This window comes from Vitis riparia, chromosome 5 (genome assembly GCF_004353265.1).
Source record: "Vitis riparia cultivar Riparia Gloire de Montpellier isolate 1030 chromosome 5, EGFV_Vit.rip_1.0, whole genome shotgun sequence".
Taxonomy (NCBI): Eukaryota; Viridiplantae; Streptophyta; class Magnoliopsida; order Vitales; family Vitaceae; genus Vitis; species Vitis riparia.
In genome coordinates, this window is record NC_048435.1 from 4,134,779 (window position 1) to 4,158,492 (window position 23,714).

At 32.8% G+C, this 23,714-nt stretch overlaps 3 protein-coding genes across 3 annotated transcripts; 2 read left to right on the forward strand and 1 right to left on the reverse strand.

Annotated features, from left to right (window-relative positions):
- Nucleotides 1-2,207: 2,207 nt before the first annotated feature.
- Nucleotides 2,208-5,549, forward strand: LOC117914602 (stem-specific protein TSJT1). The gene is made up of 5 exons (XM_034829994.1): nucleotides 2,208-2,450; nucleotides 4,164-4,404; nucleotides 4,516-4,640; nucleotides 4,752-4,857; nucleotides 5,185-5,549. Exons 1-5 carry the CDS (start codon nucleotides 2,248-2,250, stop codon nucleotides 5,218-5,220), a joined length of 711 nt encoding a protein of 236 aa, XP_034685885.1. The 5' UTR covers nucleotides 2,208-2,247; the 3' UTR covers nucleotides 5,221-5,549.
- Nucleotides 5,550-10,070: 4,521 nt separating this feature from the next.
- On the forward strand, nucleotides 10,071-14,280 carry LOC117914374 (nuclear transcription factor Y subunit C-3-like). Its single transcript, XM_034829684.1, has 4 exons — nucleotides 10,071-10,252; nucleotides 10,372-10,432; nucleotides 12,512-13,384; nucleotides 13,945-14,280. The coding sequence occupies exon 3, from the start codon at nucleotides 12,558-12,560 to the stop codon at nucleotides 13,344-13,346; it is 789 nt and encodes a 262-aa protein (XP_034685575.1). The 5' UTR covers nucleotides 10,071-10,252; nucleotides 10,372-10,432; nucleotides 12,512-12,557; the 3' UTR covers nucleotides 13,347-13,384; nucleotides 13,945-14,280.
- A 530-nt stretch (nucleotides 14,281-14,810) lies between these two features.
- LOC117914373 (ATP-dependent (S)-NAD(P)H-hydrate dehydratase) lies at nucleotides 14,811-21,596 on the reverse strand. The gene is made up of 12 exons (XM_034829683.1): nucleotides 21,430-21,596; nucleotides 21,069-21,337; nucleotides 20,028-20,104; nucleotides 19,759-19,868; nucleotides 19,552-19,666; nucleotides 18,686-18,748; nucleotides 18,399-18,562; nucleotides 17,459-17,520; nucleotides 16,586-16,652; nucleotides 15,878-15,940; nucleotides 15,603-15,731; nucleotides 14,811-15,275 (listed from the first exon to the last, which is right to left on the reverse strand). The coding sequence occupies exons 2-12, from the start codon at nucleotides 21,301-21,303 to the stop codon at nucleotides 15,248-15,250; spliced, it is 1,113 nt and encodes a 370-aa protein (XP_034685574.1). The 5' UTR covers nucleotides 21,304-21,337; nucleotides 21,430-21,596; the 3' UTR covers nucleotides 14,811-15,247.
- Nucleotides 21,597-23,714: the final 2,118 nt, after the last annotated feature.

A 23,714-nucleotide genomic window follows, 5' to 3' on the forward strand; every position in this document is an offset into this window, starting at 1 on the left:
GACTGGAGACAATCTTCTAAACCGTGGGCCATTTCCCAATACCATGTGCCGGTGGCCAGCGGGCGTTTCCCTCACGTTTCTCAGTTTTATCCACGGCCGTTGCTCTTTACACCTCTCCGATTCCTTGGATTTATTGTTTTTTTATCCACCACTTGGACAAGACAGCAAAGCCCAGTATCCACTGCCCCCACCCCTGATCCCTGCTCTGCAACCGACACGTGGCCCACATGATCGGGATCCACGTCAACATGATCCAGACCCCCAACATCAATGGGTTGACCCAAGTCCAAAAATTGAACGGCTCCAAGCTCACTGCGTGAGCACATAGTTTCCATCTTTTCAGTCTTGGAGATATCATCATTGATAGTTTTTAATCATACCTTTTCCGGTGATAGTTTTTTCGTAATGGAATCTGGGATCCTTGGAGTTGAAGAATCTTCCCGTTTTAATTAATGGGAAACAGAAAAAAAAATAGTATCTTTTTGCCTTGGATGACTAGGAAAGCCACTTGGAAAAAGTAAATTATAATATGAAAACCCAACATAAAGAATCAATGTATAGGCTGTCCTGTCCCTGCCGATGTGCCTGATTGCGTTTCGAAGCCTGTTCGAAACGGTGACGTTTTGATACTTCCACCCACAAGTGGCTCTCCTTTCTCTTGAAACTTAGGTTTATGTTGCTTTCAGCACACAGGAACTTTGGGTCCATCCCTGGTTTTGGACGTGGGAAGGAAGCTTGGACCTGGTCATATTTTTCAATATGATCACCATCCTATATTTAATTATTGGAATGTTTACGTGTGCCTTCAATACACCTTTATTTTTATTATTTTTTATTTTTAAAATTTTGAAAACAATATATATTTCATAATATTTTATATAAAAGTTATTATTTTTTAATTTTAATAATTTAATAATTTTATTTTTATTTTCTAATTTTAGAAATTGAAAACCTTCACCATCAATATCTGTTGTTAGGGATGGGAATTGAAAATTCGAATAGATTTCAAATATAACTTCGTCTCGTTCCATTAGTTTCGATTATATATAATATTAAAAAAAAATATTTTAATTGAGTTTTTTATTTCTAACTTATATATATATATATATATATATATATATATATATATATATATATATATATATATATATATATATATATAATATTATTTTTTGTAAAAATGAATTACAAATATGTATAATATTCATTGAGTTATAACATATTTTTTTAATAAAATTTAATATCAAAAAATTGAAAAAAGAAATTTAATTAAAAGAGCATAGGTGGATATGAGAATTTCTATACTATTCTACCCATTGCCATTCTTAATTGGTGTTGGTTAATAAAATAAAATATAAAAAATAAAAGAAGGAAGAAGGTAGGTGGAGATGGGGTGAGTAGTAAGGAGAAACCCAACAGGCCTCCATTTTAGTTAGGGTAGATGTCTTAATTTGAGTACCAAATTTAGAAACATGGTGTTGAATAAAATCCAATTAATCATATGGGACGAAAATGGTGGTCCCACATCCAGTCATCCATGAGATGGTTCACACTCAACCGTCCGATGCAATTTAAAAAAAAAAAAATTTATTTACTCAAATTTCATTAATACATATTTATTTTTAACATCTTAAATTAGAAATGCTGATATCATTTTGCTGAAAGGAAGTAATTATTTTGAATTAATTTTCCTTGACATTTAATTTAATAATATAAATATTAAAATAATATGTTTTAAAATTTTAATTATTTACTTTAAAAAATAAAAATGAAATAAGATAAAAAAAATAATAATTATTTTTCTTTTTTCTTTTCTCATAATATTTTCTTTTTAAAATGCTTTATTGGACGAACTTTATATAAAAGCTTTCAGCAAAAACATTAACCTCAATTTTATTAATATATATATATATAATCTTTAAAATTGTTGTTTATTAAAAATTACGTTGGATTCAAAAGCCACCAACTCCGGCCACTAGGCTGAGATGAGGCGGATGAGGGCCCCACAAAGCCAATACGTCTCAATCCGACGCACAAGAATCATCGCCCCTCACGCGGGACCCACGACCCACCCCACATGACCTTCCCGTCCTCTACAGAATTAAATAATTAAAATTACCATTAAAAAATTCAGGAAATCATATAATTACGATAATGCCCCGCCGCATTTTCTTTATATTGCCACCCCCTTCCTCGTTTCCTCTTCCATTTTCCAGCCTTTAACTTTCTGATACAGAGCAGAGTAAAATGTTGGGTGTTTTCAGCAGCTCCATCATGTCGCCTCCAGACGAGCTGGTGGCCGCCGGCTGCCGGACTCCGTCGCCCAAGATCACGGCGGAGGCGCTGATGAACCGGTTCATCCAGGGAAACCCCTCCGCCGTTTCCGTACATGTCGGAGACCACGTTCAGCTTGCCTACACTCACCACAACGAGTCCCCTTTGCTGCCCAGGTAAAAACACACACAAACCACCAACTCCACGACCTCCTTCTGCATCTTTTTCTCACCACATATCAGTCGTTACTAAAATTTCGTTTCAGAAATGATTCCTGATTTTTTTCGACGCCGTCAAATGCCATCCACCGCCCGATGAGATGGCGGATCTGCTCATCGGACCGTGGGGAACATTCAATCGTTTCCCAGATCCCCCCTCCCTCCTCCGTAGACCACATGAATGATTTCTCCGTTTGGTAGAGGTTCAAATTAGGTTCAAAAGAGGCCTTGTTGTATAAGCATACCCATCCCAGCATCCTCACACAGTGTTAAGGTTCTATTTGCCCAGAAACCAAACGGGATCACTGATCAGACTTTCACTCGTCTTGAACACGAAAGTGAGAAAGCTTCATCCTTCATTTCCTGCAATTGAGATTGGACGGTGATGATCTCATAATCATCGTGAATTCTGCGGCAATGATTAAAACTCATCGGCCAGAGTTTTGGCGTTGAGGGTCCCACCTGCATCCATGCATGCATGTGTGACACGTAAGACAAGAGCTGTGACCTCCCAGGTCATCCGTGGGCTTTCAACCACACGCGTGGCATAGAGCCCAGAACTGAGGCAAACAACTGGTCTCCTGGTCAACTTTCTAGTTTTGCGTTTCAATAATTCAATCTTTCATTCGCTCACATTTTTTCATGCTTCTAGGCACATGTATTGCAACACCCAAAAAAAAAAAAAAAAAAATCTTTCTAAAATATTTTTATTTTTTAAAAAATAATAACATATTCAAAAAAAAAAAAAAAAAAAAACCCCTTTAGAAATGCTAACTTTTTACATCATCAAGACAAAAGTGGAAAATCTTATACTAAAAAAAAAACGTTATTTAAATTAAAATTATCTTCCAAAAAAAAAAAAAAACCCTTATTTTAGATAGGAAATATAGATTTTTTTTTTTTTTTTTTAATTTTCTAGTTCGATTATTTGGTGTGAGATGGTTGGTCCCCGGTTGCAAGGGTGTGACATAATCGGCGTATTAGATGATTTAAGGACACGTAACTTGTCGTTTTCTAGAGGTATAAGCGGCGTAAGCCATGGGGCCCAACCTACTATTTAGATTTATTCTGAAATTTCTTATAGTATAATTTCAATTGTCAATTTTTAAAGTGATATAATATAATAATATAATAATATAACATTGACATGATGGGAAAATTTGAAGGCATGGTATAGATGATGACAGATTTAGAAATATGAAGACTATATAGGACTAGAAAAATGAATATGATTAATAATGATGAAGCAGATAAAGCCATGGCAGCATCTTCATCTTCCCAGCGAGGGGATGAGAATCCAGGACGGTGTGGGCTCCATTTGGGTTGAACAAAGGAAGAAAGAACGGAGGAGGTCATGGAACTAGTGATCCTCACGCTTGGACTTTGGGATTTTTGCTTTTATGACAATGACCTAATTTTCCTTTGTAGTGGGTGGCCCGATCAATGGTATGGTGACTACGCTTTATCCTGAACCGAGGGGATGGGCACCGGCTAAGGATAACGTCCCTGTCTCACCTGTGGGACCTCGACCATTATCAAAACCCAAAGCCCATATGGTCCCCCAACTTATCCTCTTTCCCCCACGAAAGTCTTGATATAATATATTTATAATGAATTTCGTGATTTTTATTTTTATTTTTTATTTTTATGAAAAATAAATTTGTCGTGCAGGTCATTTGCGGTGAAGGATGAGATATTCAGCTTGTTTGAAGGGGCACTGGACAACCTGGGGAGCCTGAGGCAGCAATATGGGCTAGCCAAGTCAGCAAACGAGGTGGTTCTGGTGATAGAAGCGTACAAGGCACTGCGTGACAGGGCGCCTTACCCTCCTAACCATGTCGTGGGACATCTCAGTGGAAGCTTTGCTTTCATCGTCTTCGACAAGTCCACTTCCACCTTGTTTGTTGCTTCTGTAAGTCCCTCCCTCTCACCCACCCCCACCCACCAATATAAGATGGGGTGTGTCCAGTTTTCAATTTCGTGTTCTCTGATGTGAGTTGGGGGTTGGTTGGAATTGTGATAGGACCAATTTGGGAAGGTGCCTCTGTCTTGGGGAATCACTGCTGATGGGTATGTGGCCTTTGCTGATGACGCTGAATTGCTCAAAGGCGCTTGTGGCAAGTCACTGGCCTCTTTCCCCCAAGGATGGTTCTTTTTCCCCAGTCACTACTGATGTTCTTATCTATCTATATATATATATATATAGTTTACCAAAAACAGTTAACCGATTTAATGGTGGGCATTGGGTTTTGCAGGATGTTTCTTCTCCACAGCAGTGGGAGAACTGAGAAGCTTTGAGAATCCCAAGAACAAAATCACTGCTGTTCCTGCTCCCGATGAAGAGATATGGGGTGCAACCTTCAAGGTATAATGTTGATTGATCAAATCTCGTACTTTCTCGATAAGTTCCAAATTGGTTGCTACATTGTTTATCCTCAGTTGGAGTTCATGCCAATTCTTTTGGCCCTCTAGGTCCCACCCGTGGGGACGATGTCACACACATCAAAATCCAATACGCAAAGATTATCTCGTTAGACTTTTACCCAGCTGGCATAATTATTCCTCCTCTGATAATATATGTGGAAATGAACCAACCATCTAAAGTCCTAATCAACCAACTTGGAAAAACCCATTGAGCCACATATTTTCTTCATTCTACCCTACTGATCTATTGATTTATTGGCATTCTCAGGTGGAAGGCCCAGCGGTTCTCGCAGCCACAAAATAATGACGTTGCTCTCCATCACTACTTCCTAAACCTTTTGTTTATTTCAGGGGCGGAAAAAGGGGGTTTTTATGTGGTTGTGGACGAAAGGCTTGCATGGAGGGGTGCCATGTAAATAGCAGAGTGAGAGTTGGGTGGTGTTGACTTCTGAAGAGAGTATGTTTGTGCCAAGCGATGGGCAAATTTAGTACGTGGGTCTGGTAGTTGGTAGGGCCTGTTTTCTCTAGGATAGTTGCTCTTTGGGTTATATAGCTTTTCAGTGGTTTCAATCAATGTACAGCTATGTTCCCTAGTTTAATAAAAAGCTTGTGTGATAGTTTGAAATTAATCAACCCCAAAAGACCATCCATCTGATATGAATTCCAGCTCAAATTTGAGGGATAACCTCAGCTTTCCCTTGTCATAAATGGCTATATATAGCCAATTCCTGAAGAGTCTTGACTCTGGGTGTTTCATCAGCAATGTGATAGTCAAAGTCCAACATGCCCAAAATCATAATTTGACATCACCTTTTGAAAGGCAGGAATCATATGGTTATCCATCCTTCCTTAAATCATATAAAGTTATAAACTAACTCCTTCAATGCGTCCCTCCAAATTAAACGGTGTCATTGAAGACAGCCAGCAAACCCATTTGAGCAGATGGGAACGATCAAACTGTCTTTCATGCACTCCAAATGACTTCATTCATACCCTATTTTCTTAAAAAGTAACTTCAACCTCTAAAAAATGAATGAATATGCATTCCATGAAGAAGGCTAAAATAATTAACAAAAACACTTACGATAGGGGTGAATTGGGTGATTTAAATTTTTTCAAAAATAATTCGGATAAGTAACTATTGAAACAATAAAAGTAAATAAAATAAGGAAGAGAAATGCAAACTCTTTTTATATTGGTTCGAGGGACCGTTATGTTCACTCTCTTTAATCTCTTTATGAGTGAAGGCTCCACTAATTAAAGTTTCAAAACAAGCCTTCAAATTTGTACACTTGGATTTAATATCTCTAGCACTATAATTTTCTTCAATTTCAATATTAACTTGAAGTTTAAAACACTCATGGCCTATTTGGTAATTGTTTTTTAAAATTATTCTGAAAAACAGTTTTTGAGAACAGTTTCTTATGTTTTCATAAAGAAAGAAAATTGTGTTTGGGAACTATATTCTAGAAAACAGTTTTTGTTCTAAAAAAAAAAAAAAAAACATGTTTGGTTAAGTTAATAAAAAAGTTTTTTAGAATAAGTAAAACAAAAAAACATGTTTGAAATTTTTTTTTTAATTAATAAAGTGTTTTCTTCCATTAACTTGATATTATAAATATATAAATAATTTTCATATGCACAATTCATTTAAATTAAAAAAAATTATTCCATTTTCAAATTTTTACACCAGTTATAATTTTCTTAAATAAATTATGACTTTGTCACCATATGTAAGTATATTAATTTCAATAATTTAAGGAAGAAGAAAGGTTTTGAGGGTGGGGGTGTGGGTGTGGTGGTTGGGTGGAGTTCGTTCATCTTTGTGGAAATACAAAAAAAGCTAAAAAAAAAACACAAAAGGAAGGAAGAAAAAACACGAAAAACAATATATTCTTTTAATGGTGAAAAAATAATGAAAATATCTTTTTATTATTTTCAAAAAAGTGGTTTTTGATAACACAAAAGATAAAAACACACCCCCTTCCCCCACTAAGTTTTTTGTGTTTTTTGTTTTCAAGAACATAAAATAGGAACCAAACAGACCCTCAATCTTTCACTAATAAAGGATAGGACAACATTTATCCTAACACCATAAATACTCATTACAAATGAAAGCTAGGAAGAACACAATGGGGGTATACTAAATGGATTCATAATTGAAAGAGTAAATGCACTTGGATTTGAAAGCTTTTGATTAAATAAATGAGTATGTAGTTTTTTTTTTTTGTTAATAAATGCATAGGAGTTCTCAATTTATTGCAATAACTTCAAGCACCCTATTATGCAAAAGTAGGTCTTGATCAATTGGGTTCCTATTTGATTGATTGAGTAGTTGTTAGACATTTAATGCACTGTAGGCAATGATGAAAATATCGATTTTTACAGATATATAGGGAAATCGATTTTATCGATATATCGAAATATATTGATGAATATTTTAACAAAAAATATCGATGGAACAAAAATTGATCAAAACTCATAAAAATGTTAAAACAATTTAAACAAATAAATATAAGAAGTAATAATAAACATTTTGATGTTGTTTTAAAAAATTTGATATATGTTTGATATAATTTATGATATTCAACAATTATATTCAAAATTTAAAAATAAATTTTATATAAATCTATTTAATTTGGATGTTTTTAGTGACATAAAGAAAATGATAATAAAAGTATAAATATTTTTTATTTTAAAATGTTGATAATTTTATTTATAAATTTATATGTAGTTATTTTGTATTTAATTATTATACAAAACATATGATACTTAAAATCAATTTACTTACAACAATTTTATTTAAATATATACAAAAAAACATATGTTAATTTATGCACGTATAATATAATTTATAATATAATTTACAAACAGAAGTGTGATCGGGAACGATCATTTCTCCCATCATGATACCTCTTGCTCAAATTACTCATACCTCAACGTGATTCAAAATTCATCACAAAAGCTTATCCAATATGAGACGAACTAATTAGTTGTTTGATACTTTTGGTCTTTAAAAAAAGAGTTTAACACTTCATCCACTATCATTGTCGTCTTTCCAATTCAAAGCGTAATCACAATTGTCTCATATGATTCTAGTAAAGATGCTAATAAAATAATAACTTGATCTTTCTCATCAATCTTAACATCTACACTTAATAACGGAGTAATGCACTTGTTAAATTTAATTATATGATCCCTAAAATTTGTTCTTTCATCCATCTTCAACTCAAACAATGGTTTTTTAAAAAATAGTCTATTTGTTTGAAATTTTGACACAAGTTTTTTCTAATTTCTTCCGTAAAATCGAAGAAAGATTACTTATTCAAAACATTATATTTTATTCCAAGAGTTAAATGAATAATATTTATCGGTCTTCTAATTATTCTCATTCTTCATTCATCATGCTCTCAAGTTTCTTGCTTTGTAACGCTTTAAGAATTATTTGTCACACCAAAGTGTCTTCGATGATACTCTACCATATATTGAAATTATTTTTTCTATTGAACGTCTAACATTATCTTCAAAACAATTTTTTCCAAGATCTTCTCATCAGGACTTTAATACCACTTATTGAGAAAAATTGTAACACTCAAACTTAATATAAAAAATAAAAAGAAATAGGTGAGACAAAATATTCGTGTAATCGCCTATATCCACGAAAAGGATATCAAATTTATTAATAAACTTTAAAAATACACGCTTTCCCAAAACTCCATGCACCCATTATCTATCTCTCCTCATTATTTTCTTACTTTTTTCTTATCTTTGTAAATCTATATAAGACCACATATTAATATTAATAGAGTCCTGTAATTAATCCCAAACCAATAGTTTTCTAATCCTATTCAAATTTAAAAAGGTAATTTACCAAAACACACCATCTATAAACATCAACTTTCCTATAATCACAAAGTCAAATCTCAGCACTTTAGAGACGTGTAGATGCTTCTAGAAGCTTTATGGCCCAGGATAATCTCATGTGAGAGTTCATTTGGAGAGGATGTGACAATGGTGGAGATGGCATGATTAAATTTTTAAGTTTCTTTCATACTCATTTGATTTATTTCCAAAGTTTCCCATTTACATTATTGTCATTATTATGCTATACTTTGAATTTACTTTTGACTTAGGATACATAGTTGCTTTTATTATTATGTTTCTAATTTCTTTTAAAATATCTTATTTTTATATTAAAAATAAAAATAAAAATAAAAATATAAACTATTTAATATTCTTTTCAATAGCAACTCACGAATAAAGTTTTTATTTTTTATTTTTTATAATTCTGAAATTTCTTTCTAGATTTTTCACCTTTTTATACTAATAGAAAGTATTTTTCAATCAAATTATATATTTAGTTCAATTAATACATTAGTATTAATAATAAAAAATGAATTTCAATTTATTTTTGCAATAAATCTCATTTTTTTAATTATATTTATGCATGTATGCCCAATTTTGTAGCTATTAAAGCTTAACCATCCAAAAAGAAAAATAAGAAGCTGAATTTGAAAAATATTTCTAATTTTTTAAATATTTTTAAAAATAAAAAATTATTTTTAAACCCAAATAGGTGTTTGGTAATTTTTTTAATTAAAAAAAATAAGAAAAAATGAGTTTTCATATATTTATATAAAAATAATTATAAAATAAGAACTCTAAAAATAATTTAAATTTAATACACTTACTAGTCAAAGTAACACCTAAAATGATTCAAAAGTCAAAAATAATACTTTTGATAAAAAATGCACAAAATATTAATTATTTTTAAATAACAATTTGAAATTTATATTTTACAAATTTGAGTTACTATTTTATGATTTTTTTATATTAGTATATGAAAGCATATTTTTTAATTATTTTAAAATAGGATTATTTAAAAGAAACTTATAGACTTTTTATTTTAGAAAACATCCAAAAAGTATTTTCAAAAACCATTATGAAAAACTAACTTTTAAAATGTTTTAAAAATGTTTCCCCCCTAACCTTATAGTTTTAGGACAAGAAAAATGGTCAAAAATTTTTATTAAAAAAATAAAAAAAATACACATCTAGAAACAATTTTTATTTTTATTTTTCCGACAATGAAATGCATGAAAATTAAAATGAATAGGAAGGGGGTTGGGGCTTGATAGTCCACAAGATGAAAAAGTCAAAACAGCACAAGGAATAGTTTGGAGGACGAAGAACCGAACTCGCGCTTTTCCCACTAATTCTATATAATATTATTTTTATTTTTTTAGTCTTTAGCAAACATTTATTCCTTCCTCCTAAGTGCTATTAATTCTCATCTTCCACTTCCCAAAAAAAGGGGGAAAAACAGTGTTGAAAAGGTTTAGATTTCTGAGCTTCGCATGTTTCTTTTTCTTTTTCCCTTTTAATTCGATGGAATTTTAGTTGCAGACGATATCTTTAAATTTTTTTTTTTTTTTTTTTTTTTTTGGTTTTTTAGGGTTTGAATCTGCGAAGAAGATCAACAGACGGAAGCAGATTCTTGATATCTACACATAAAGGTAGGGGTTCTGTTATATCGTATTGGTTTTCAGTTGTTTTCGGATCTGTTATTTCGCTTTTCCTCCATTTTGTTTTTATTTTTATTTTTGTTTTTTCATGTGTTGTGTTTGAGGTTTTGTCGGAACTGATAATTAGGGTTTTATTAGTATCATAATTTCATTATTATTGCTAGGTTATTTTTATTTTTTTTTAATTTTGCCGATGTAATCTGCTCTGATACTTGAATTCGGGTTTAATGATTATGTTTTTCATCTGTTTGTTAGTGAGTTGCATGGTGATGGTATGATGATGGTAAAGTTTCACAGAATGAATGAAGTTGTCTTATAATGAGTGGATTGTATTAATTTGGGGAATTAGGTCAAGTAGGGTTTGGGTAACTCAGCTCCATCTTTATTGCTCTAGTCAAAATTTTTGTAATGTTTGTAAATATATAAGTTTAGGTCGTTCTTGTCGGCTATATTTGCATGATGATAGGTCATGCAGGTAAGGCTATGCCAAATGCTCTGATGATATATTTTGACATGTTTTGAAGGTTCCCTTGTTCTATTATGCTGCAATTTGTGTGTGAAAATCGATCCAAGTTCAGACATGGTAACCATGTTTCAAGATAGTTGGACCGTGGTGTTGTAGAGTTGTAGTTTCCTGATGTCCGCAGCATTGCATGTATACATGTTGCTTTGATTGGATGTTTTTGTTTGGTTGGTGAAGTGGGTTATCGTGGTAGTAATTTGTTCAATTCCAAGACGTACCCTGAGGTTTTGCTGATATTTTTAATGATGGTATCTTCGAAGATGGGAGCAAAATTAAAGATTCTGCAAATTAGCAATCATGTGGTTGAGTTGCTGGTATTATTAGTTGTATAAATGTACAAAATTATCTTACTTTAATTTTACAACGTAAGCCACTTTCTTTGATGGATTTGCTTGTGTATGGAAAACAAATAGATAAACCTTTGTCTAGATATAGTTAATGTGCATTTCTACCTAGAAACTCAAAGATGATTGCCTTCATTTTTATCCTAGGAAGGCACATGTGTAGTTCTGAACAATAATGGAAATTTGCCTCTAGTAGATGTTTGCCTAAAATAGATAGGAGAGAGACGTAGCAGAGTGGGAACAAATTCTTGCATGCCTTGTGTGATTCTAACCTATTACCGCTTTTTCAAAGGTGAAGCTGAATGCAATTCCTGCTTTTCCCTTGTTTGAGGAAAAAAAATTACAGGCTGTGAAAGAAGGATTAACTCATCACCACCAATTTATTAGAGCTTACGGATGTAGCTGGAATGCCCCTTTTCCCTTATATTATAAAACTTCTTTATGTATGAAACTAGTTATTCAAACACGTCTCAAGTCAGTTCCAGGTATTGTTTTGTTTTACTTGCAGTTCTGTCACAAGAGAACCATGAGTTGACAGAATCATGGTTGTAGGGTGAGCATCTCGCAGTTAATATGTTCCTGCAACTAAGACTAGAGCCTTGTTACGTATTGCTTGATCACCTTGTCCTGTTTAACTTGTTCAATATAAGGAACACTAGAGACTTATCTATTTTGATGTTTTAAGTGGTTCTCAATTGGTTTAAGTGGTTTTCCACCCTCAATAACAAGGGTAACATAATGGGCAAGGAGATAAAGGAGCACAATCATGTCCATTTAGAGAGAACTCAATTTTAAATATAAGATTTGATCTTGAAAATATGCAGTTATGCCCTTAATTTGAGGGGTGGTTATCTATTCGGCTAAGAGCACTTGTCAAGTGGCATTTCCAATGAGAATGATGAGTGGTTAGGTATAAAGAATTGATGCCAGCATTCCAAATTGTTGGTGCTGGAGTGGCAATTTAGAGTAATAAAGCCATATTTCTGCATTCTAGCATTTGGTTTCTGTCAGGAAAGTGGTTGTTAAATTCTAGCTATATATATAGCATTGGATCAGTTTAATTTAGTTATACCATCTCTTAGCAGCTACCCCCTTTCCTTTTTGTTGTTGAAAATTCTTCCAAATTCTATATTGCTCTTGTAAAAGTTTTTAACTGTATGCTTTTCGTGTGTCGCCTTTTCTTTTACTTGTTTGTACCTGCAGGTAAAGTTGTAGAGCAAAGATTTTGTTTAAAGCCTACCTCGCCTGAATGGATCAGCCAGGGCATGGGCAGCCCCCGGCAATGGGCATGGTTGGTAGTGCAGCTCAAATGCCATATGGTATCCCTCCATTTCAACCTAACCAAATGGTTGGGACCTCTGGACCTGGAACGGTTGGATCAATTCAATCTCCTACTCAGCCAGCAGGTATCTCTTCTCCAGCTCAGCTGGCACAACACCAACTTGCTTATCAGCACATTCACCAGCAGCAGCAACAGCAGCTGCAGCAACAACTCCAGAACTTTTGGCAAAATCAGTACCAAGAAATTGAGCAGACTACTGATTTTAAAAACCATAGTTTGCCATTGGCTAGGATCAAGAAGATTATGAAGGCAGATGAAGATGTAAGGATGATATCGGCAGAGGCCCCGGTCATCTTTGCCAGGGCATGTGAGATGTTCATTCTTGAGTTGACACTACGATCATGGAATCACACAGAGGAGAACAAAAGGAGGACACTTCAAAAGAATGACATTGCAGCTGCAATCACAAGGACTGATATATTTGATTTCTTAGTTGATATTGTCCCACGTGAGGATTTAAAAGATGAGGTACTAGCATCAATCCCAAGAGGGGGACCACTTCCAGTTGGAGGTCCTGCTGAGGGTCTCCCTTACTTTTATATGCAACCTCAGCATGGTCCACAGGTTGGAGCTCCAGGAATGGTTATGGGTAAGACTGTGATGGATCAAGGTCTTTATGGCCAACAGCCTCGCCCTTATGTTGCTCAGCAGATGTGGCCACAGCAGCAGCAACAGCAGCCACCTGCAGATTCTTGAGCAAAGAGGAGATTTGCTAGAGCAGAAGCAAGAACAATGTGAGTGGGTTTATCATGGTTTATTGAATGTTGAAGTGTTAGTGCTTATTTTTAGTTTGTCATGAATAAGCTGTCATGGTTTATCTCCACTTATTAGCTCATTGCAATGTTGTACGTTTGGTACTGGTATTAAAATTTTGTTTTCTTCTAACATTTTTCTTAATCATGTCAAAGATGTGGATTCTGGGCTGTTCATAATTGAATTGCATAATTCTTTACCAGTGAGGGTGTGGTAGTCATTTCCTTGTCAAGTCAGTTCTCTTACCTTGGTGTTAACAATGCTTCGGAGTCCTTAAAAGTTAGTAAAATGTCATGTTGAGGTAGTTGATTTTATGTGCTAGTCAAAATTTTACACTGAAGGTCAACAATGAAAAGACATATTTTATACGAGGTTGCAGAATGTGGATTTATGGTGGAATATGATTCAGAAGCATGATGTAGATGGGTTTTGTTAGATTTTTTAATCTTCCCTCTTGAAATAGTTCTTCTTTATGTAATTTTCATGACAGTTCTCTTTTTGACCTTCTATTCACCGAGAACTCTGTGATTGCCTTCTGCAGAAGTGTCAGGGAAGAAGATGTCTTACTAGTATCGAAATGAACAGGAGAAATACATGAACAAGAGAAGCACCAAAGTGATTGCAAAGACTGAATATGTGGGCTGCACAAATTAATATTGATAAAGAAAATATTATTACCTCTGGAGATTAGCTTTATCTATAGAGTGAATGTTTTATTTTGTTGAAAGATTTAGTGCTTAAAACTTAGTTAATATGGACGGCTTATTATAAAGTTACTAGTGCAGGGTCTACTTGTAATGTATTTGCTATACTATGATTCTCAGGTCATGCAAATCAAAGTAGCTGAATTTGACCTTATGACCCAACTAAGTGTTGTGGAACCCAGGTGATGATGCCTTGCCTACATGTGCAACTTGCTTTCAATCTCCCAATTGTTGATCGAGTGTTGTTACAACCAAAATTCAATTACAAGTATTAAGTGTTGTGCTGGGTAGGTTCAGGTTTTCAATTGGTGGCTTCACAATAGGCAAATTTCCAACAGCATTGGATGCCATTAGAGATTCTGGGTGTGGCCTCAGCTTTCACTGGTCCCCCTGTTAACTCACTAGACCTAAAGTTTAGTTTTGGATTCCCTATTGAGCCTTTTAAGACTTTTAAGTTCTCTACATTTCAGACAGACAAGGCTGTTTGAAACTCATAAGAGAATGCATAATTTCGAGGTAGAGAAAGGAATGAAATCATGAACAAAAGAAAACAAATGGAATCAGCATGAAAGAGACCAATCCAGGTTTCTCCCAAATGACGTTTCTAACGCTAGCATGCTTAAACTAACATGCTCTATAAATTTCTGTAAAATAAAAAATATTGAAATACCTATAAATTTCTATAAAAATCAAAAATCAAGAATATCCATGCAAAATATCGCTATTCTATTCTTTCATATGAACAAAATCCGGGCATCTTCTAACTGATTTCCCGAGAAAATTTTGAGTCACCCAAGGGGTAAAACCAAATCAAATTCTTGACACCATGACCAGATAATTTATACAACAAATGCTTCTGCAAGTCCTAAGGAGGTCTTGGTCCCCGTTGTCAATTCAATCCCCAAGAAAATAAAATGATACTCAATACTCTGCGCTAAATATAGGGTGCATAACTTTTCCAGCAAATCAGTGCATATAAAGTGAACCGTTCCTTGCAGGTCTATCCACTCTTTACCATTTATAAACTTGGAATAAAAACATCAATAAAATTGTCCTTTATTGGTAAATTTATAGAAGCAGCAGCAGTCTGACCATGGCAAAAGTTTTCTCAGCTGTATCCACTCTATCAAACTCAACAGATCACTTGGCTGGACAAATATCCTCCAAACTGCAGCGGATAAAGCAATTAGTGTCTTAAGCCCAGTCTGGAATAGTGTTTTAACTTTTGTTCTTAAAATTAACTACCATTATGATATAATTGAATTTTATAATTGACAAGTCAACTGAATTTTAAATGTCTCTATTAAAGATAAGGATACTTATTATATTTTTAAATAAATAAAAATATGTTTCTGGTGTCCTTACCTCGATTTCCAAACACCCTTTAACAGTTATGTTTGACAGTTACTTTTATTGTTTGAAAAGCTCTCCCAAGCAGGGCTTTAATCATTTTTGTTCACTATACAAAATTTATGAGCATAATAGAATTCAATACCTTCTTCCCAAGCACTCAATGATATCACCGGTAAGGGTAGATCTTTTCTTATTCTCAAAGGCAAGTGATGCAGCCTTCCTCATTAAAGCAGACCCTGCAATGCTCCCCAGCACCGTTGGACTCTTCGGACTTTTTAACAATTGCAAAATTGAGAGAAACAAACCATTGTACATTTGTCAAGCATGGGGCATGAAGGAACACAAATATCCAAAAACCTCAAGCAACCCTATAAGCAAAAGTAAGGAAATTAAGAGATTCCAAGAAAATCATATAACCTGATATTCAAATCCCCTTCAGCAATGATTCGTTGTCGCGCCCATGATAAGAATACTGCAACACTGGCACCAACAAAAGAGAAATTTTCTATTATAAAAATGCCAGTCTGAGTAAAGCACTTCTAGGCTTCTCTAGGATAGAAGAATCAGTTTCTGTTGTTCATTGTCAAATAGCTAAGTTTTAAACATCCAGTTGCAGGGACCATGGCACTTGCACAAAGAAAACAACATAAATGAACCTAAATGTCAACTAAGTGCATAGACACAAGTGATGCACATGATCCTTGTGATTGAATTATTTAGCAGTGGCATTCACCCTTACATTTGTTAAGTTACTGTTTTAACTTTCAATTTAAATTTGTAATGATTTTTCTACCAGGTTTTCCTAGGAGAATAAAAGAACAATTGGTGTGAATAACCTAAAAATAAAAAAATCAAACTACTAATATAGAATTATAGACAAAGAGACTACATGAATAGAATAGAAAAAGCATAAAGAAATAATGCATTGTAATTAAAAGAAAATGGAATTTAAGGATGGAATAAAGAAGAAAATAACCTAGGAAACTCCAACATTTAAATAAGAAAAAGGGAGAATTCTGTCTGACAAATGTACAACATTAACACTAATAACAGGAGCCATCTAAACATCAGGGCACCTTTTCTCTTTCACAGAATATGTTGCTGAGGACCTAAATAATCACTTACCTTCCAGAAAGTATATCACCCTGGCCGCCACAGCGTCGAGGAGAACCATAGATGCCTACTGAATTGACTGCACAAAGTATGGAGTATTAGAACCAGATGGGGTTCATGGCTCCCACAAAAGAAAGAAAAAGCCAGTTAATTTCATTCATGAAATGGGATAGGCCAGCCAAAATAATATTTTGTTAAGAGAATACTAAATGCGCATGACTAATAAAAATTATTAGATCTGGATAAATGTTCAATTTGATTTCCAATACCCCCATACATGCTATACCAAGTCATGGGCAAGATACCAGGGTGGTACCACATTCTTTTTCAGCTAAACTCAACCTGGAGATCAATCCAAACTGATGGAGCTTCAAAGTCAACCAAATCAACTGGCTGCTTAGATTGAAGTTCACAAATAATGGAAGATAGGATAACTAAAAGATGGCCATGATCCAGTAAAGTCATTTTATCATGTCAGTAATTGATCAGTGTGAGTATCATAACCATCCAATCCATAAAGTCGCAGTGTCCCATATAAAAGAACCATTCAGCATACACTCTCTATCCTATATTGCTACCATTAATTTTGGAAATGCAGAATATTTGCAACCATTGTTTTGGTAGTAATAGGTCTCCAGGAATAGATCAACTTGCAGTTCCTACTGCCTAGACACATGTCACGTGTACTGCACCACCACTGGCAGAGTAGATATTTAATTTTTTGAAGGTGTACTCAAAACTTCCAGCCCATAAATAGTATGATAGATAGATGCAACAAAGAACTTTGCCAAAGAAAACATCTGCAAACCAATTCATCACCATTTCGAAAAACTAGCCAAAGCTGAACCACACATAAGAAACATAATTAAACATCTAATTCTATACCTGTTTCACCATCACTGATGAGATCAGACTTTCCTTTCCGTAGGATAGTTACGCCACCAATCCTGAACAAGAATAGAATCTATCTATTACGATATTCATTTACAAATAAGTATGTTACCAAGGGAATTATGTGTATTCATACACACACACACAAACGATAGACAGGCCAAAAAACTATGTATATACCCATGCAACTATGTACAGTTCAATATGGAAATATGAGAAATTGCACATGGTCCATATTATATTGACACAACTCAATAACAAGAATGTAGAAGAATGTAAATCCAAGCACATAGTCTGCCAATCTAATATGTGTCTTTTATATGGTGCAAAACCATGTAAAAGGCATGAACCACGCATTGCACATGTGATGCCTATGAACCATGCAAAACCATGTAAATCCAAGGAGAATGGCACATGTGATGCCCATGAGACATGAACCATGGTGGAATTCTGAGGCAGTAATTGTACCAACCTTAGCTGTTTCTGTTTTATCATTCTGTATCCTCATCAGTTCTTATATTTAAAACGTGGACCACAAACAATTTTAGAAGTTCATCATGACCAACCATAAGACTTCCTAAGTAATAGTATAGTCTTGAAAAGAGAGGAATGGAAAGATAAAAATCTACAATGATGAGAATCCATCTTTCTGACACAGACCAAACTATTTTAAAATCCACTAGACAATGGCCACCTACAAGGTGACATATAAGCCAAAATAGTGTCAATATTGGGTCCTTCCAGATGGTCCAGTAAAATGCAAGGATTGACATGACTGATTTCTATATATTAATCCCTTCAGAGCAACAGTTCTCCCATATTGCAATGCATCATAGTTCCATAACAATGAATACCATTTTGGAAATACAAATTAACCAATAGTGTGGCTCAAAAACGCTACATTAACTTAAAGGGATGTAAAAGGAATTTTTACCCTTTGGCGAGAGAGAGTAATTGCTCAGCAGCATCTTGATCACCTACTTCACAGTTTAGCACCTTCTGAACAAGGCGCTTATATTCATTCACATTTGGGGTTAAGACTGCTAAAGGATAACCACTAACCAGATCAAGACTGTTTGTAACAAGAAAGAGTCCATCCTGAAAGACCCATATCATCAAGCAAAAGGTCAAAGATCAACAAAAGTAATAATATAGAGTACACAAAGATGCAAGATTGAAGTAGTGTATACACTAACAAAACAACATAGCTACAATACATACCCCATCTATAACAATTGGGACATTTGACTGTCTTGCATGCTTCATGATTTCACTAACACAATCCTGGACATGTTATGCAAGCATTAGAAAGGATGACAATTGACAAAAATACGCTGTATATACCACAAAACGGGTGAAAAAAAAGGGCTTTCAAGGCACTCAAATGACATCAGAACCCTTGCATGCATCAATGCATGAGGAAAGGACTCCATTAGTTCTAACATTTCAAAACTTAATAGACATCAGTTATATGCTTAACTAAAGCTAAGGAAATCCCTTGAGGCTAGCCATTACGTCAAATAAGTTGTTAGATGTCATGGTCTTCATGCAGGAACCAAATCTAGGCATTTGGTTGAAACATAATGAAAGGCTCTAGCCATGGAATTGAAACTAAAAGTAACACCTTCTTCTGTTCACTTTAGTATCTTTTGAATGAAAAAGGGAAGTACTTTATCCTTTATGCTTAAAATTTATCCTGGAATGCCTTAAAAATGGTTTTGGGTCACTGCTTGCAGCTGAAATCAACAACACTAATGGCAGAAAATTTATCACCCCCTAAATTTTTCTCTATGAGATGGTTGAATCATTCATAAAAAAGTATGTGCTAGTAAACGTGTGCGCACAGACACATGTTTGTCTCATACCTCAAGTGGTCGAAACATATCAATACTCATCTTTGCCTCTGAGATATTTGTTAGTTCATAACTCTCTTTCAGAACCTTATATATGGATTAGGGACACATCTCAAGCATTGCAGAGTCAAGATGTGTACAAATGATTTTAAGTCATAAGGAAATAAAGAATTACATTATTCAACCTGCAAAGGTAAATTTAGGGACCAAAGCATTAGATTAAAAGAAGCACACCAGGAGAAAGGGGTCCCTTCCAAGGCCTGGACCAACGACTAGGCAATCAAATCTTTCCATCCACTTAACAACCTCTGTGAGAACCTTCTCTGAGATTGCTTTTTTGTCCTTCTCTCTGAAAATATAGTTTTCACAAGAATAAGCATAGTATTCAATAATAAAAAAAATATATGTTGAAGGGAAAAGCAAACTAGTTAAAGAATTTACCTAACACTATAAGATTCTTCTAAAAGAGGGTGCACAATTAACTCAGGGCTGTAGCTTTTTATGACTGGAGCAGCATCTTTAGTGCAGAACACATGAGACAAATCTGCACCCTGTGGGAGGTAAAAATAAAAACAAGTTCATTCAAACTGGCAGATCATGAGTGTGATTGAAATCACAAACAATTTTCTTTGAGAGACTATGCACTTGGAGGTAACAAAACCAAGGAAGAAAAACCGTAAAATCAAGAAAAGAAGGGGCAGAGCACTAACAATTTTTAAAGCTGAGATAGCAGAGAAGTATGGGGCACCTGTATATTCACGACAGCCGCCAATAACAGCTATTTTTCCTGAGTAACAAATAGTACTTAGTGGGGATTCATAACAGAGAACTATATACTTATTTGTACAGAAAACAAACAAATCACGGTGGACAATCTTAATTCTGTATCAAGAATGGAGCAAGTCATTGTCATCCCAAATGGATAGCAGATAATAGATCAAATTATATGAACTCTGGAGCATCTCTTTATTTCAGCAATTGCATCTGTTGCTCCTAAAATAATAAAATCATTCTTTAGGCTTCATCCAAATAATCATATAGGCTAAACATATTGCCAAGTCCCAGTATCATATCGAGTTCAATGACTATCACTACTATCTTTTTTTCTATAAATTTTCTTAAATTAGCATGCAATTTTCACATATGTATTCTTCCGGATTAAATAATAACATGCATACCTTGAAGTTTTACCATAAAATTTTTCGGTCATGTTGTTTAACCAAGTTTCACCCACATAAGCCCACAGTATCATTCACATAGCTTGCAGCATGAAATATATAAGAACCTCCTCGGCCACAGCCCAGATTCACTATTAGGTTCATCCATCAGAACAACTTCATTTAAACCACTAGCCATTGGATTTAAATATCAAGTCGCCCCAAATCCAATTTAGTGCTACTAGTTCACCATTGCCCATTAAAAATAAAACACTGGTAGAGAAAAAAAAATGCTCAAGTCTTCATTTTTGTTATGTATTAACAAAAATTTTCTCGGGAATCCTACGAAAGTTTCATCATGTTTTCACAATTAACTGCAAAAAATATGACTTGATGACTCGAAATATATTTATTTTATATTAAAAAAAAAAAAAGAACAGAACCAAATTTCATTTGCGTCTATAATTTCCATTTTCTTCGAAAAAGACACATATGATTCACTGGTCAATCATAAAAAGAAGATGAAAATGGCGAAAAGAACAAAGAATAATCATAATCCTAATCATAATAAATAAATAAACATGATGAGCTTACCAGCCTGGCCTTTGTGCCTAGCTAAGTCAAGTGTGGGAGTGATTGCTCTCAAAATGTTTTCAGCATCCGCCTCTAAAGCCATTGTTCTTGGCACTGATTTGCGATTGAATTGTTGGCTCTGACCTCCAACTCCAAGGCACCTTATCAAAAACTCCTGTCTTCTGAAAACAGCCGACGAAGCCAACATACGATTGTTTGGGCTATGCAAAAGACTCACGCCATTTTTTATTATCATGAGCTAGTGACACCACCGCTCTCTTTAACTAAACCTGACAATGATTCAGAAAGCTTCAATTTACCCACCATTTTCCTAAATCTTCCCAAATTGAGTGGAAATTTGAAAGCGAGTTGTTGATGAAACCTCGAATGGTGATGGAATCGTGAGCGAATTGTCGAAGGAGGAGATTGAGCTTCTACCGAGTTGAATCGGCCAGGCTTGGTCGGTTCTTCTGAAATGGGACCGAGTTATCGGCGTGTGCTGCTGAGGAGTACATTTGCCTTTTGAGAATTTCCAAACCGATTCACGGCTCACCCAGAGTGCAATGCTAGCGCGACCCCACCGATAATCATTTTTAATCTCCGAGTTCTAATTGTGTTAAATTTTTTGGGTTAATTTCATTCTAATCCCTCAGCCCTCGTCTATCAAACTCATTGGATTTGAAATTTTATTAAATATCCCTCTTACTCTTTTCATTTTTTATTTTCACTCCCTTCCCTAAGGGAGATACATAATAAAATTTCAAATATTTGGGAGCTAAATGTATTTAATCTTTTTATTTTTTATTCTCACTCATTTCCCTTCTCGACTCTCACTCAAAGATATATAATAAAATTTCAAATATTTTGAAGCTAAATATATTTAATCAAAATCTTCAAGTTTAACCCCAATCCAATTTAGCACTTATTATGTATATTATCTTATAGAGTTTTGGGTCAAAATGACCCATTTTTTTAAAAAATTGTAACATCTAACCACTTTTTGAAACTTATATTCAAATTGACCTCTTTGATGCCACGTAAGCGTCATGTCATTAAAATATATTTTTTTTGTCATTTTAGTTAAAGCCGCAGTTGATAACTGCAACTTCATATTTGAACTAAAGCCGCAGTTGGCAACTGCGGCTTCTTTTTTGAACTAAAGTCGCAGTTGTCAATCGAGGCTTTAGTTATTTTTTTTAAAAAATTTTAAAATTTAATCAAAAATTATTAAATTACAATTTATGATTGAAATTTTAAAAATATACTTAAATAATAAATAATTTTTATTTAAATTTAAAAATATAGTATTACTTCAACAAACATAAATTGATAAATATAAGATATTATAAATGAATATTTTATTTATTAATAAATTAATAATCTTAAAATAATAAATTTATATAACATATAAATAATATATAAAATTGTATAATTTATTAATTTAATATATTTAATTTGTTGTTTTTTTAGATATTAATTTATTTGTATTATGATAAATTTATCTTTATCGAAATAATAGTATACTTTTAAGCCTAAGTTGATAACTGAAATTTCAATTATAATTTTTTTTTTTACTTTCAAATCAAATTAAAAACTATTAAATTACAATTTATGATTGAAATTTAAAAAATATACTTAAATAATAAATTATTTATATTTAAACTTAAAGTCTAGTATTACTTCAACAAACATAAATTGATAAATAGAATATATTATAAATGAATATTTTATTTATTAATAAATTAACAATCTTAAAATAATAAATTTATATAACATATAAATAATATATAAAATTGTATAATTTATTAATTTAATATATTTAATTTATTGTTTTTTAAGATATTAATTTATTTGTATTATGATAAATTTATCTTTATCAAAATAATAGTATACTTTTAAGCCGCAGTTGGTAACTGAGATTTCAATTATAATTTTTTTTTACTTTCAAATTTAATTAAAAACTATTAAATTACAATTTATGATTGAAATTTTAAAAATATGCTTAAATAATAAATTATTTATATTTAAACTTAAAAATCTAGTATTACTTCAACAAACATAAATAGATAAATAGAAGATATTATAAATGAATATTTTATTTATTAATAAATTGATAATCTTAAAATAATAAATTTATATAACATATAAATAATATATAAAATTGTATAATTTATTAATTTAAGATATTTAATTTATTATTTTTTAAGATATTAATTTATTTGTATTATGATAAATTTATCTTTATTAAAATAATAGTATTCTTTTAAGCAGCAGTTGGTAACTGAGATTTCAATTATAATTTTTTTTTTTACTTTCAAATTTAATTAAAAACTATTAAATTACAATTTATTATTAAAATTAAAAATATATACTTTAATAATAAATTATTTATATTTAAACTTAAGAATCTAGTATTAGTTCAACAAACATAAATTAATAAATAGAAAATATTATAAATGAATGTTTTATTTATTAATAAATTAATAATTTTAAAATAATAAACTTATATAACATATAAATAATATATAAAATTGTATAATTTATTAATTTAAAATATTTAATTTGTTGTTTTTTTAATATATTAACTTATTTATATTATGACAAATTTATTTTTATCGAAATAATAGTATACTCTTAAGTGGTAGTTGTCATATATAGATTTTTTTA

Excerpts from the sequence above, each read along its gene's own strand:
- LOC117914602 (XM_034829994.1), top strand. The coding sequence starts at position 2,248 with ATGTTGGGTGTTTTCAGCAGCTCCATCATGTCGCCTCCAGACGAGCTG. Across the intron at positions 4,641-4,751 it reads GCCTCTTTCCCCCAAGGATG|TTTCTTCTCCACAGCAGTGG; the intron begins GTTCTTTTTCCC and ends TTTTGCAGGATG. Across the intron at positions 4,858-5,184 it reads TATGGGGTGCAACCTTCAAG|GTGGAAGGCCCAGCGGTTCT; the intron begins GTATAATGTTGA and ends TGGCATTCTCAG.
- LOC117914374 (XM_034829684.1), top strand. The coding sequence starts at position 12,558 with ATGGATCAGCCAGGGCATGGGCAGCCCCCGGCAATGGGCATGGTTGGT.
- LOC117914373 (XM_034829683.1), bottom strand. The coding sequence starts at position 21,303 with ATGATAATAAAAAATGGCGTGAGTCTTTTGCATAGCCCAAACAATCGT. Across the intron at positions 20,105-21,068 it reads TAGGCACAAAGGCCAGGCTG|GAAAAATAGCTGTTATTGGC; the intron begins GTAAGCTCATCA and ends TTTGTTACTCAG. Across the intron at positions 19,667-19,758 it reads GAAGAATCTTATAGTGTTAG|AGAGAAGGACAAAAAAGCAA; the intron begins GTAAATTCTTTA and ends CTATATTTTCAG.